This window comes from Emys orbicularis, chromosome 25, assembly GCF_028017835.1.
Source record: "Emys orbicularis isolate rEmyOrb1 chromosome 25, rEmyOrb1.hap1, whole genome shotgun sequence".
In the NCBI taxonomy this organism is placed as follows: Eukaryota; Metazoa; Chordata; order Testudines; family Emydidae; genus Emys; species Emys orbicularis.
In genome coordinates, this window is record NC_088707.1 from 8678197 (window position 1) to 8693386 (window position 15190).

At 54.9% G+C, this 15190-nt stretch overlaps 1 protein-coding gene across 1 annotated transcript; it reads left to right on the top strand.

Moving 5' to 3' along the window:
• The first annotated feature begins 6189 nt into the window (after positions 1 to 6189).
• LIMD2 (LIM domain containing 2) lies at positions 6190 to 14673 on the top strand. Its single transcript, XM_065422769.1, has 5 exons — positions 6190 to 6252; positions 7811 to 7950; positions 13173 to 13217; positions 13701 to 13840; positions 14514 to 14673. Exons 2-5 carry the CDS (start codon positions 7909 to 7911, stop codon positions 14671 to 14673), a joined length of 387 nt encoding a protein of 128 aa, XP_065278841.1. The 5' UTR covers positions 6190 to 6252; positions 7811 to 7908.
• Positions 14674 to 15190: the final 517 nt, after the last annotated feature.

The following is a 15190-nucleotide window of genomic DNA, read 5'->3' on the forward strand; positions in this document are numbered from 1 at the left end:
AGGAGATGGCTTCCCTGCCAGCATCCTATCTGCAGATTTCCTTCCCGCGGGCAATCTTTCAAGAGGCAACTCGGCAGCAAGATGTGGCTGGAAAAGGGCTAGAACCGTGAGCTTGGTGCATTGTATCTGCACCTGGCTGCAAGACGCTGAGCAACTCCAACTGAAGTCAATGGTAGCTGCTGGGTTAGCATCTAGGGAAGGTACTTACCTGCCCCCATCACTGTAGTATCTGAGCATCCTATGAAGTAGGGCAGTGCTATTATCCCTATGTTATAGATGCAGAGCCAAGGCAAAGCAAGACAAAGTGACTTGCCCAAGGTCACACAGGAAAGCTGGTAGCACAGGGGCTTGAACTCACACCTCTGCAGTCCCTGGCGAGGACCCTCACCACTGGGCCATCTTTTGTCTCCCCACCTTGGCTCGAAAGGAGAATCACCCATGTTCATTCCTGGTCCGTATGTTTCCCAGTGTCTCACATGCAGTACAGGTCAGAGAGCACTAGGGGGCGCTTCTAGTCTGCCACAGACTAACCCCGCCCTCCCGCGACCTGCTCCAACTGCTCTTATCCGCCCGCCCGTCCCTCCAAGCGTCCAGCGAGAGCTCGCATGCGAGCCCTGAGCGTGTTCAGACCCAGGCTCTCTCCTATCTTGCACTAATGGGCGGGGCGGGAAGGAAAACCTCCCTCCTGCGGATACTCAGTTAGGTCCCCAATGTGTTCCCCTGCCCTCTGCGAGCCTGCCTGGACCCAGCAAAGTGGATGCTCGCGCTAGTGCAGCCTCCCAGCCCCTGCTGCCGATCTAGCCCAGGCCAGCCAAGGCCCCAAAACTGTTGCTATAGAAACGGGGGCACCTCTGCCCGGGGTGCAGTGAGTTTGGTGGGTCTCAGATTAGCTCCACATGTCAAAAAAATTCAGTTGGTGCCCTGGCTGGCAGAGAGGGCAAGGGCTGAATGGGCCACGGAAACTGAGGGTGGACTCTCCGTGTGTGTGTGTGTGTGTGTGTGTGTGTGTGTGTGTGTGTGTGTGTGTGTGTGTGTGTGTGTGTGTGTGTGAAATTTGCACTGTCACTGCTTGCACACGATGGCTAAGCCAGGAAAATCAACCCCACGGGCCGTCAGGCTGGGCTCTTTCACACATGCTTCCTGAGTGCAGAGGGAAGAGCCGTGTCTAAGGTACTGAGTGCAAGTCATCCCCCTGTTCTGGCAGAGCACGTGCTGATTTGGATACCTGGCACCTTTCACCAGCCGTAATTCACTCAAAGGACGTTAGCAAATGAGGCCAGGCGCCCTTCACGTGGTGCTGTTTCTCATGGACCTGCAGCGCGAGGGAACCTTCCTACCCTGCGCTTTACCCTTGGGAAAGTCTGACGCACAGGCACGATTATCCTACCAGTAAACATACTCCGCGCAGTGCTTGTAATGGGAACCATATGCTTGAGAGGGGCCCGGTGCCTGGCTCGCTAGCCCTACAGGAAGCATTTTGGCTTTCCGAAGGGCCGCTCACCAGCTGGCCAGAGTTTGCTCCAGGCTTTTGCCGAGTGGCCTAGGAGAAGAGAACACAGTGAGGGGAGGGAGGAAATCTTCATCTCTGCCGTGCCGAGAGGTACCACTGCCCCTCACAAATATACTGCCGAAAGTCTCCTTAGTCCTGTCAGAGCAATTGTCAGGTGTAGATTTCACTGTGGCAGGGGAGATCATGTCCTCTGAGTGACACGCCAGCATGGGGCGACGGTTAGCAGAAGGCAGAGTTTGACAGACCCTATGTGTGCCCGTGGGTGTGTGGAGGTTGTTCGTTGCGACAATCGGGTACTGTTTCTTTAAATCTGTAGCAGGAAACCGGGGGTGGTGGGAAAGATTCTAGGCAGAAACTCTGCAGTGAAGCAGAGAGGCAGAGCAGCTTAAGGGATAATATATGATATGGAGATATACCTATCTCATAGAACTGGAAGGGACCCCAAAAGAGTCCAGCCCCCTGCCTTCACTAGCAGGACCAAGTACTGATTTTGCCCCAGATCCCTAGGTGACCCTCTCAAGGATTGAACTCACAACCCTGGGTTTAGTAGGCCAATGCTCAAACCACTGAGCCTGTTTTCCTTATTCTAATAAAGTTCAGTGTCAGCAGAAAGTGACTCATTTTGTGGTGCTTCAGCGTTGTCGCATGGCATTCGTGGCTGCCGGAGCCCCTCCCACCCTGCAGATACCTTCAGCTTGTCTACAGAGACAATAATTAAATAAAAGAACGGAAGGGCCAGACCCTGAGGTCCTGACTCCGGCACACACTTGCTGAAGTCTCTGGGAGTTTGCTGGAGCCGGGACTTCAGGACTCTGCCCTAAGCAAGTCCAGCATTGGTGAATTGTCATGGACAGGCGCAGGCTTCCTCCATGCTGTCCCGGCGCCCCCTCCATCCCACGCCCTGCCCTGGAGGGGCACCCTCTAATGGTGAAGGGGCAGGTCGGTCACCATCGTCTGTTCCATTCGTCCTCTCTCTGATGATGCAGCTGACAAGGGGCAGGAGGTGACTGTTCCACTGGGGGGTCTGCACTAAGTACCCACCAACTCATTCCACACCGGATCCCAAACAGGCATCAGGTGGCAGCAACCGTTGGCCTGAGTGGATGTTCCAGCTGGCAGAGCGAAGCGGGAAACATGTCGTTTCCTCAACAGGGATTTTGTGCTATGACTTAAGATGCCCCAAAGCCCCGAGGGGCTCCGCAGGGTGAGAATCCCAGCAGGAGACATTTCCCACGTCTCCCCTTCACGGCCAGCTCTGCTCACTCTCTGACAAGCTCCACTACTGCTGAGTCAGCCCAGAGTTGCTCCTGACTGGGGGGAATCCACTCCCAGTGGCAGCTGGCGACAATGCTCCATTTCCCAGGAGCATCCGACGCAGAACGTCAATAGGGGCCATGAGAAAGCGGCACCGAGTCTGCTTGGTTATTAAAACAAAAATAATAAAGTCGCCCCTTTTGTTACTGCCAGTGTGTCAAGCTGCCTGCGCTCCATGGGCCACAGAGGAGGATCAGGGCTGGATAATCGATCGTTAATTAGCACCCCACTAATAGAGAGCCTCTCATCTCTGGATCGCAAAGTGCTCTACATTAGAGCTGGGTGGGAAAACAGTTTTCCTGCCCCATGAATATATTCAAGAGTTTGACATTTTTCCCTGTCTCAGACTGGGATGAAAAGTCGAAATCTCAAAAATATTTGTGAAACAAAAAACAGAACCTCCCCCCGGCCCCCCGGTTTGAGTCAATCAGAACATTTTGATTCAATGTCGACCCTTTTTCTATTGACGAGAAAACAACTTGTTGCAAAATTCCTGACTAGCTGTATTCTACAGACAGAGTTAGCCATGTGAGGTCCAGCTGGTCAATATCACGCGCTTCACCTTGCAGGTGGGGAAACTGAGGCAGGCAGCGGCACGTTGCCTTGACCAAGGTGTCAAAGTGAGTGAGTCGCAGAGCCAGGAGTAGAAATGATGATAGGATTCAGCAGAAATCACTGCAAACCCAGCCACAGGCTGCAGTGGGCGTGATTCTCATTTGCACGTAAAGGGGGTATAAATGGCACTGCCAGAGGAGTGTAGAACCCCCCCTTTTCCAGAGAGCTCAACTCCCATTTAGGCAACAAGGACTCAAGTTTTCAAGTGCCCAGCATCCAGCATGCACCCGCTGTGCTGGCCTCTTCCCCCATTGTGGGTGCACTGAGCCCTTTGAAAGACTGGCCCATAAGGCACAAGTGCGCACGACTTGCCAGGTCCCTGCACCTGTTATTGCAGAGCCGGACGTGTTTCGTCAATGCTGGTTTACAGTCCAGCCAAACCCTGATTGGGCAACCTCCTGTGTTGAGCGACTGGGGGGCTCAACTCCTCGCTGGCGTGACGCCACTGAAGTCAGTGGAGTTGCGCCAGGGATGAATCTGGCCCAGTCCCCTCCACCGCCATTCAAAGACAAGCTCCGTTACCAAGCTGTTTTTTTTTTTTTTTTTTTTTTTGCTGCTTCCTGCGTGATCACTGATAGTTGCTTTGTCGGGCCTTGTTCCAGCAGGAGTGACCTTAAGAGCTAAGTATCCTCTGTGATGGGTGGAAGCAAGTCTCAATCCCCGCTCCTCTTCGCTCTCTTGAGGGCATAGGGCGATGTGTGGCCAAGGGCCAGCGACCAGTCCCACTTCTTGGTGTGTAACGCACACCCTCCCCAGGCAGCACCGCTGTATGTGGCTGCTCCCCTCTCTCTCCTCAGCTAGCGCTGACCTGCTCTCCCTCCCACAAGATCGCCTTTTCCTGCCATGCCTGTCTCTCTCTCTGCTTCATCATCTCCGGTTCGTTCCAGAGCTCAGCCCCTCCTGTTCGCCCGCAATGTCATTGTCCCACACATGCTCTAAGGTGCTTATCTGGCCCTCCATTGCTGTAGTGTCGGAGCATCTTGCGGTCGCTAGTGTGTTTATCCTCCCAATTGTACAGATGGGAAACCAAGGCCCAGAGAGGCTGAGTCTTACCCAAGATCACACAGGAAGCCAGTGGCAGGAGCAGAGAGTGGGGTCCCTGCCCACCGCACCACGCTTCCTTCCTGCTCTGTAACTATTTCTTTCGGTTCTAGAACGCTGTAAAACTATAGGCACTGAGAGGCAGCGCGGCCCAGCGGCGAGACCGTGGAGTGACACTCAGAAGGGCTGGGTTCTGCTCCCTGCCAGGTGACCACTTTGGGCTCAGGGACCAAGTTCAGCTGGGAATGATCCAGCCTGGAAAACCCAGGCCCTTGATGTCACCTGCAGAGTTTGCTTGTTTAAAGCTGTTCTCCCCCCCGGCTGAGCGTGCAGGTTCCGTGTTGCCACGCTGATCGGGCCCCATGTGACTGGCAGGGGCTACCCGGGTCGGTTAGAGGATCTGGACCCATTAGCCGCCTGCAGCACACCAGGGATGTCTAGCCAAAGCTTTCCCACAGACTGATGGGCGGTTGCCGTGGGCAAAGCGCAGTGAGCAGGTGGCGGTTCTCGAGCGGCAGCACTGCGCTCTGGACAGCGGTTCTAGAGCAGAGGGGGGTGGCACGTAGGAAGTATGTTCCAGAATGGCTGGGATGATGATGGAGCCTGGAAGGCAGTTCTGGAGCGGGGGGGAGAGCCCCCTGTAATGCTACTCTTGGCCACGATACCATGCATGGAAAGGCTGTTCTAGAGCACAGCCTATGCAGTACAGGTAGGGCTGTTCTAGAACAGCGGGGCCATGCCCAGAAAGGCTGCTCTAGAGACACTGGTAAAGCCTCTATGGGCTGGGACGGCGACAACCCTTCTGGATGCATCTACGCTGGCGAGTATGGGCCCTGCAATTCACCGTCTGTGCCGCTCCCAGCAGCGTAGGCTGTAGTGTAGACAGGAACCCGGCGTTCTTACCATCGTATCCTCTGACCCCGATGCCTGAGCCCTGTCTGCACTAGCACCTCCATTGGCGGGGCGGCCGCATTGGTGGTAGCTGCAACCCTGTGGGTTCTGACCTAACACAGGATGTTTGACCCACACTCCTAAGCGCACCCTTTCCCTGGCTGCTTTCACGGCTGCCTCCCCTCCCTGTCCTCTGGCAGGAAGGATGTGTAGCAACATCTCCTATTCAGTCCCTGCAGAGCTGTGCACCAAGGGGCCCCTCCACTGGGCCTTCGTTACTGAGACGAGGGGGTCTGAGCTGGGTATGTGCGCAGAGGGGAGGGTCTCTGACATGGGTCTGCGCAGGGCAGGGCGTGCGGGGGGGGGGAGCCTTGGTGGGGTGTGTGGAAGGAGGGGGATTGAAGGTGTGGGGCATGGTGAGGGATGTGTGAAGGGCGGGGGTTGAGGGGTGAAGGTAGGTGAGAAACCTAGGGGCTTTCTGCACGTCTGGCCAGCTGTTTCCCCGTCCATTGGTGTCTCGCTCTCTGGACATGTTTTGGGGCAGCGGGGATGACGCTCCCGTGACCCCATAGAACAGGCAGGTTAGGCTCTGGGCCCCCCCGACTGAAGTGGGTTTACATCAGGGCAGTGGGGCACTGGGCAGCGCCAAGCCCCCCGGCGTCGGAGCCTGCGCCCCCCTCCCCTGCACTGGGTGATGCTGTTACTGCTCTACCGGGGCAGAACACTCTCTGTGTTTTCTCTGTAGGTCTCCCCAGCCCCGAGCGTCTCCTTGGTGCTGAGAACGTCCCCTCCCCAGAGGGCCAATCTCCTGACTAGGGACAAAGCATCTCGGCTTGTCGCTCGGCTCCACCCCAGCCGCAGCTGGAGCTCGACGGAGCCTGGTAAGAGCTTTGTTTCTTTTTCAGCCCCGGTTCTGGCTGGGACAGGAAGCTTCTCGGGAGGTCCACAGACCCCTTTGATGGTCCTAAGGAGAGAGAGGGCCCTGGTTCTCTTTGCAAGGGTGCGTGCCCTAGGGCAGGCCCCAGGACGGGGCCCAAGCCCCTCCAGGTGGGTCTGGATTGTGACCCCCCTTGTTAGTGGGTGTTCTGGTTCCGGTGGGCGGTGGCTGGCCTGCTCTGACCCCGCTGAGCATGTGCGTCTGGCCAAGGGTAACTCCGGCTGTGCGACTCGGTGGAGCAGGAAATAACAAGCAAACCACAGAGGAGACGGGAAATGAGTTGGGTAAAATCGGAGGCACTTTCTCAGGGGCTGCAGCACCTGCAAATCCTGCGCGCTTGGCCTGAGGACAGCGCGGAGCCTGATGCGGGGGCACCGGGCCCCTCCTAGAACTAGAGCTGAGGGTCTGTGCAGGGGGTGACCCCAGCTCTCTTAAAACCATCCCCAGTCTGTGCGCGTGCCTGCTTTTCCCCACGGCTTAGCACCCCCCGGGAGCTGGGCAAGGCCCCCACCGCTTCAGATGCTCCCCCAGGACCTGTCTGTCTCCAAGTCAGCCTGTTCTCCTCACAGACAGATCACTCACAACTCCCCCTCCCTCCCACGTTCCGGGTCCCTTTGATCGCCGGGCTCCCTGCCTTGACAGAACAGCTGCGTGACTCTGGCCTGGAGCCTGGCCGTGGCATCTGCCCTGCTGATAGCTCCGCCATTATTATTTCTCTGTAGCACCGAGGAGCCCCAGTCATTGGCCAGGTACTGCACAGTCGCCCCCAAGGGCATGTTGGGAGGCTACTATCTAGAGCCATTGCGTTTTTCCAACTGCCCCCTATTAAGTTAGCTGGCTACAGGAACGCCCAGTGACCCAATGCCACTACACAGGGTCTCGCCCTCATTGTCTAGGTCACACGCCGCGTTCATCCAATTATTGCAGTCTGGGATTCCCAGCCTGTTACACAGCAGCTCCCCATTCACAGGCAAGTGCCCGGCCACTGGGCTAAACTCAGCTCAGGGTGGGGCTCACAAAGGTATTTAGGTGCCTAACTCGCATTGGTTTCAGTGGAAGTGAGGCACCTTTGTGAATCCCATCCTTCGTGCTCGGGCTGGGACTTTCAAAGGAGCTTGGGAGATTTGGGCGCCTAAATCGCTCCGATTCCTTAGACAATCCCAGGAGCTTGATCCTGGAGGCTGGACCCTGGGGAAGGAGGAAGGTGTTGTCAGGCAAGGGGCACCACTGAGGATTTGAACCACCTCCTCCCCAGCACCCACAAGCCGCTCAGTTACCCCTGCCCTTTCCCCAGGTCACACCGTGGAAGCCTGGAGCTGCTGCCCCCCAGGGCTGCTCTGTATATTTGCCCGGGACCCAGCTTGCGAATGCACCTGGTCAGGGTCAAGCACCCGCGCTCTAGGCACCGACCCTGCCAAGCCTTGAACTGGTGGCAGCTTGTCCGGAGCGAGGGAGCGGGTCTGCCCATACGAGCCGTGCTTCTCTTGACATGTCATCCCCAGATATCGCAAGGGGCCAGACTTAGCCGCAGCAGCCCGGCAGCATTTGGCCACTGACGTCAACCTCAGGATTAAACCAAAAGACAGAGGGGGAAGGAACCATGTTCCAGGCCAAGGGACCAGCCAGCGCGACCTCCACTCACGTAAGTGTCCTCCTCACCCCCGGGAGTTATTTCACATAGCAGGAGTCGGAACCGCCCCACCAAAGGAACTTCGTGTTCCCAGGGGCAGAGAGCATGTACTGAGCGCTTGGAAACAGGCTTCGGGTCGTGGGTGATCAATCAGCCATTATTGCAGCTGGTTGACTAGTTAAACCCTGCTAGGTGTAATTCAAACCCACTCAGTGTCATGCCATCTAGGGGCAGCTGGGCCGAGTTTGATGCGGCTGCTGCAGACTTGGCTAAGAGCGCTGGGTATGCTAGTGCCAGAGATCTGTGGGCTCATGCCCGCTGATCCACCCAGGGTGAGGGTTGCATATGTGCGGCTTTTTGGGGGACTGCAGCTTGATGTGACACTAGAGGCTTTTATTCCTCACGCTGGTCGCAACGTGGCCCCGATCCCTGGCATTTTCACCCTCTTTAGCATGACCCTGTCTTCTTCCAAAAGCTGTATTGGTCACCATGGGAAATATTTCAGTCATCCAATCAGGGAGCAGAGATGATGCCATGTCACTTAGTTGACCAACCAGACAACAGGGACAGTGACTAGTCTGAGCAACTAATTCACTACTGTACTATTCAGGGGTGCTGGAAGAATGTTTATAGTGTGTGTGAGTGTGGGGGGGTGCTGAGAGCCATTGAACCAAACTGTAGACCCTGGATATAATAGAAACCACTTCAAGCCAGGGGGTGCGGCAGCCCCCCTCGCACCCTCAGTTCCAGCACCTATGCTACTATCCCATTGGCTGAAAACAATTGGCCCAGGCTATCTGGAGGATACTTACCAGTACCAACCATGTTAGAAAAGAATCGGGATCAGCGATGTCTTAAGGAAGGGTTTGACCAGAGGTGGTGCCTTTTGGGCCAGCTTTTCACAAGAGCTCACCCCTGTGTTGGGTGCTGAGCACTGGTGAAAATCGGGCCATTAAATATCACAGTGGCGTCTGCTGGGTACTTTGGAAAATCTGCCCCCTGGTTGAGACTGACAAGCAGTCGGAAATTTGACCCCCAGGAAGCAGAAATCTGATTAGCTGGGTCTGTGGCCCACCCGCCATGTTACCACTCACCCCTTTCCCGCCTGGTGGTGCTGAGTGCTTATTTGTGTTTCCATGGCAGTCTGCGATCTCCATCGGGAGCATATGTATCATTCAGGATCAGGCTAGGTAGAGATGGAAAAAGACCCGAGAACATCCCATGCTAGGACAGGAGCTAGTCCTTCCCCCGAGGGACGACGTGACGGCTGTTAAACAGGCAGCGCACTTGACCTGAGGCTGCTGAGAAGAGATGAGACATGGGACGCTGCCGATAGAGCTGCCCATGGACGTATTTCAGCTTCAAAGTGATGATGTTTTTCCTGGTTCAGCGAAGTTGTTCCTGGGGGCACTGAGCGTGCCGGCCAGGCACAGAGATGTCTGGGCAGACTGTGCGTAGTCCGAGCCCGAGCCAGGCACAGAGTGGTCTGGACCCATTTACCCATCAATGACGAGACGTGCAGGTCAGTTACATGGGCATCTGTGGGACTGTGTGGAGGTTTCGCTCTGCAGTTGACCCCTTGGCAAAGGGGCAGCTTCTTTTCTAAACCCTGCAGCTGCTTCTGCCCAGTCAGGGGAGTCCATCTAGTTTCACAGAGCCTGATTTTCTTCTCCTTTCTACAGATCTGTCTCCATTAAGATCAGTGGGTGACTCCAGGCTTGTGCTGGTGTGAGTGAAGACTTGTCTTCACCTACAGCGGTACAGCGGCACAGCTCTCCCGTTGGCGTCGTTAACCCACCTCCCCGAGAGGTGGCAGCTATGTTGACGGGAGAAGCTCTCCGGTGGGCACAGCGCTGTCTACGCGGAGGGTAAGGTCGGTGTAACTCCGTGGCTCAGGGGTGTGGATTTTTCACACCCCTGAGTGACGTAGTTATACTGATAGAGGGCTGTAGCGTAGACCTGGCCTGAGAGGAGAATTTGGCCCCTGGCCTCAGCTGTATTGTGCCAGGCACTGAGAACAGCTGGGAAATGTCTGCGGAGGCGGCTCCTGGAAATGGGCATTTCCAGCATGTGTGTTACACAAACTGTTTTCCCCCAAAATACCAATGGAGCCAGAGGGAGAAGAGGCGGCGCTGGGAAAGGAGAGGGAGAACCGGGGGGGTGGCTGGAGAGAGAGAGAGGGAGGCTGTTCCAGACAGCAGGCGCTGGAGAGGAGAAGGCTCTTGCAGTAGCAGGCTATTGTGGGGGGACAGAGAGGAGGCTGGGGAAGTGGAGAGAGAGGGGAAGGAGAGAGTCGGTCAGGGGTGTCTTTGAAGCAGCAGCCAAGCCTGGAGTTACAAAGCTTTAGCAAACAGGGCTGAAACTGACATATTTTCATTACCCAGTTCATTGACTTCCCTGCTCCCTGAGTTGGGTTACGCTGCTGAGTAACTTGCTAGAAGCCCATGAATCCCTGTGTTCCTGAACGGCTGTTTGAGAGATGAACTCTCTGGCTCGCACCTGCGTCGCACTGTCAGTGACAAGCCAGGGGAGCAGTCTCAGACCACTGGGTGGAGCGGGTGAGGTGATGGGTCAAATGAAGCAGGGCTGGAGCAGCAGTAGAATCTCTAGTAACCAGGGCTGGGTGAGATGATGCAGTGACATTGGCAGTCCCACGGTGCAGGGCCCTACGTGCCGCTGGAGTGTTGTTATGCTTATAAGAAGCACATGGGATCTTTTTCAGGGGAAAAGCCAATACGCTGCATTTATTGAAGATACAACAAATTAGCATATGCATTTAATTACAACACACACACACACACACACACACACACACACACACACACACACACACACACTCACTCACTCACTCACTCACTCACTCCCGCCGGTCAATGTTAGAGTTACCAGTCCAGAGTCCGGATCAATCTAGTGGCCAGCTGGTTGATCATGGGTAGGGAGGAGCCGGGTTCTGTCAGTCCCGACACGATGCTCCAGGGAAGTCTTGGCAGGGCGAACCCAAAGTTTCATGGCAAGGCCCCCTGTTTATATAGTGATTTTTTTTTTATTGGGACCAATGAGTTTTGCACCGTCATGCTGTAATTAATTGTTGTTTGACGAGTGCTTGCTATTTTTAAATTATTTTTTGTATTAATTTTTTTAGGGAGTTATTTTATGCTGGTTTTGATGATAGCAATTTTATTTTATTTTTTGAGTTGTTAATTTGCCCTTTTTTGACATTTTAATAGGGGCGTGTTGCAGCCTCCTGGCGCTCTTCTGTTTGTCTCCGTGTTTTTTTTAGACTATTTGGTTTAGTGATGGCCTTTACACTTATTCTTTAATATAAATTTTTTTATTTACACACAAAACAGAATTAATTTACACAGAACATTTTGAACAGGAACATTAAATTGCAATGCAAAAGAAAAACTATTACAGCAGTCTTTTACTTATTTTAAAATGCTAAATCTACAACAAAGTGGTGACCCTTAAAGGTTTGTTACTGCCTTGAAATTAGTCCGGATACAAAGAAATTCTGGCAGATGCATTTCTACCAATTGCACATTCGGCCATTCCTTTTTGCTACTCAAAAAGGGTGGCTGGCAGGATATGGTCAAATCATACATTAATACATTTAATTATTATTTTATTATTTTTTATTTTAAATTCTACAAAATACAAACATAAAATGTTACTACTACTTGTCCCCCTTTTGACCCTTCATGACCAAGTCTTGAGTGAGTCATAGTTTATACAACTGTTTCAGAGCAATATACGGAGACGCCATTTGAGCTTGTGGTTGTAATTTAACAAACATGCTTTTTGTTCAACAGCACATACAACACATTTCTAGCCAGCAAACACAGGACAATATTAACACAACTAGTAATGGGTGAAACATAATAGACAATATGCTCTTAGAAGTCAGGGATCAGCCTGTAAAAACGTCGTACCAGTGATAGGCTGTTAGGGTTTTTTTTAGACCTAGCGATTTGCATGTTGTTATTTGCATGTAATATTTGAATGACACATTTCCCTATATTCCTTTGTGGCTGTGCTTTCTCAGAGATTATTAAACAGGTTGATCCTTTTGGTGGGAGGCAAATGGAGCAGACCAAGTGTATCTGCAATGCGCTGCGGTCTGTTTAATGCAGCTGGAGTTGAGTAATGCCTGTGTTAGTGTCTGTGCTTGGGGGGGGGGGAGAGGGGAAGGGAAGCAGTCGGAGAGGAAGGCTGGTTTTGTGGCTGAGACAATGGATTGGGATTCAGGAGCTCTAGGTTCAAGTCTCTGTTGTGCCACAGGCTGCCTGGGTGACCTTGGGCAAATCACTTGACCGGTCTGTGCTCAGTTCCTCATCTGTAAAATGTAGATACCTAGACTTCCTTTTTCTTACCCTTCAGCTGGTTTATCTCTTCGGCTTGTAACTTCTTTGGGGAAGCAACTGTGGGTCTGTGGAGCACCTAGTGCGAGGGACCCTGAGCTCAGCTGCGGTATCTCAGCACGGCCGTAATACAATGAAATAATAATTGCAGCCAGCCACTCACGTCCCTGACCGGATTCTGGGCTGCAGTAGTGGGTGCGTGTGTCAGCAAGCATCATTCCCGAGCCATGGATTAAGGATGGCCATCATACGCTAAGCTCTTGCTTGGCTTGCCTCATTAAATCTTGGGGCTTCCTGTATGACGAGGGACAGCAGGTAGCGCGGGGCTTAGCTGGTAAAGTGGGGTGAAGCATCTAGCCCCCAAACTCTGGTCTGCAATGCCTGAGGATTCACTGAGGGGTGTGTCTGGCAGCTGTGTTGATGTGGGGGCCACGTTTTCCAAAGCGCTCAGCTCCCAATTAGGGGTCAGAGTAAAGGCCAGACTTCTTAAAAGTGGACCCAGTGTGCTGAGCTCTGGAGAATCCGGCCCTGATTGTGGGGGCTGACCTTTTGAAAATTCTGGCCTAAGCATGTCGAGTGCCCTCTAGTGGTAGTTCCAATTACAGTACTACTTAGTACAGGAAATGCCCGTTGGACTATGTTACCAGGAGGAAGTTGGTTGTTTCGTACGGAGCATGAAAAATAAAGCCCGATGTGTCATCAGCAACAAATCTAAAAGTTCCTTATAAAACTAACCCCCTCCCACACGTGTCTAATCTGCCACCATCTCCCTGCTTCCCAGTCAGGCACCAGGTGTCTCTTTGCTGCCTGGCCGGCTCCTTCTCCTGCTGCATGTTGGGTGAGTCTCTCACTGATTTCTCTCCCCCACTTTAGGAGGCAAAGAGCAACTCTGGAGGCAGCACGGTGCAGCGTTCCAAGGTACCTGACCCGCACGACCGTCTCAGACCCATTCCCCACCCTAGGGGCAGCCCCTGCGTGTTCTGAACGAGGAGGCGTAACTCAAAGGCAATGGACGGGTCCGGCGTGCCGGGGGCTGGGCCAGGGTGGCTTTTCCCCCAAGTGTGTGATAGGCGATATATGGAAAGAACAGATCACAAGGCAGCCGGTACCCACATCACCTTGTGCTCTATGCCTATAGCCGCTGTCAAGCAAAGTGGGGCTGGGTCACCGTTTGGATGGAAACCTCCAGGGAAGAGCTATTTGCTTGGGGTGGGGGGTGGATGGCTCTGGTTTGCACAGATCCAATGCCCCAGCATTCGGGCTAATTTGAAATGCTAATAATGACCCAGCGGGTGGGCTGTGGGGGCGGCCAGACACCTGTGTTCCCTTGATGCTGTCGGGCGCTCAGCAGGTGGAGCGTTCCCCTCACTACCGTCTCCCTTTGGTTTCCGTGCGGATCAGTCGTTCAGCCTGAAAGCCCAGGTGAAGGAGATGTGCGCGGCCTGCCAAAAACCCGTCTACCCCATGGAGCGGCTGGTGGCTGATAAGTTCGTCTTTCATAACGCCTGCTTCTGCTGCAAGCACTGCCATGCCAAGCTCAGGTGAGGAGGGGGGCTGGGCTGGGGGGGTGGTTGGGCTGAGCCCCCCAGGAGTCACAGCCCTTTGCTCAGACTTGGGATCAAGTGCTGGAGTCCTGAGAAAAGCCATGCAGGCCGAGGCGCTGCCCAGAGCTCTCCCGGAGGCGCCGAAGGACCGGAACGCTGCTCCGGCCGGAGCGGCAGCCCCAGGCGTTCCGGCATGGCTGGAGCACAGGTATTAAGGGAGGAAACTCGAATGTTGGTTGACTGCAACCAGCGGGCCTCAGGTCCCATGCCAGCCTGCACTGGGTCCGTACTGGGAGCGTCGCTAGTTTGGCTTCTCCAAAGGCCGGGTCAGGAGTTTGGAAGGACGTTTCCAAGCTGCCCTACCCTAGAATCCGAGCCCCTGCTGGGCGCAAGGCCGCGTCTCCGAGCGGGGGTGGCTGCTGAGTGCCCGGCGACAATGCAGAGACGTGACGGGTCTTTTCTCCTGTCCTACCCCTCACTGATTCCCCCAGCTCCACTCCCCAAGCCCCTCTGCTCTGCTCCCCTCTGCCTCACATTCTCCCTTTTGAAGTCCCTCCCCTGGCTGTCCGGTCACTGCTAGAGTTGCGGTTGCGCCCCCTTGTGGCCTGCTGGCATCTCCCGGCGCTCGGCTGCCCCCGGGGCTGGCTGACCCGTGCCACCTTCCTTTCAGCCTGGGCAGCTACGCGGCGCTGCACGGCGAGTTCTACTGCAAGCCCCACTTCCAGCAGCTGTTCAAGAGCAAAGGCAACTACGACGAGGGGTTCGGGCGCAAGCAGCACAAGGAGCTGTGGGTGCACAAGGAGGTGGAGAGCGGGACCAAGTCGGCGTGATGGGGCCCGTTCCTGCCCCCCCGCGCCGAACCCAGAACGGGCAACGTGGAGCGTACAGCTGAACCGAGGGCTGACTGAGTTGGTGTAAAGCAAAGGCGACCCGCAGGGGGCAGGCAGACGCCGCCTGGCTCCAAACAGCCACGTGGCCGGGGTGGGGTGGGGGGGTGTCCTTTGGCAGGTGAAGGACCTGAGTGGGGTGGGAGGGTGCTGGGAAGCACGAGGCTCAGTGGGGACGGTTGGAAGGGGCCGACTTGAATGGAGCATAACCCTTGAGAGCAGGTGCTCGGTGGGAGAGGGTCAGGGCTGGCCTGGGCGTATCTGCTAATATCTATATGGCCCCCCCTTGCAGAAATCGGGGAAGAGCCCCTGGGCGCCCACCAGACGAGCAAGCAAAGTGCACTTCCTTTAACCCCGTCCCCGTTCACGAGGCCCAGGTGTCTGCTGCCCTGGAGAAGGAGACAGTTGGGTGTCCACAGAGCCAGTGCCGTGGTGTCAACCGTCCCCCTCCCACTCCCGT

Bases quoted from the DNA above. Each gene is read 5' to 3' on its own strand.
- LIMD2 (XM_065422769.1), top strand. From the start codon at position 7,909: ATGTTCCAGGCCAAGGGACCAGCCAGCGCGACCTCCACTCAC. The intron at 7,951-13,172 runs GTAAGTGTCCTC...CCCCCACTTTAG, and splicing joins CCAGCGCGACCTCCACTCAC to GAGGCAAAGAGCAACTCTGG. The intron at 13,841-14,513 runs GTGAGGAGGGGG...CCTTCCTTTCAG, and splicing joins CACTGCCATGCCAAGCTCAG to CCTGGGCAGCTACGCGGCGC.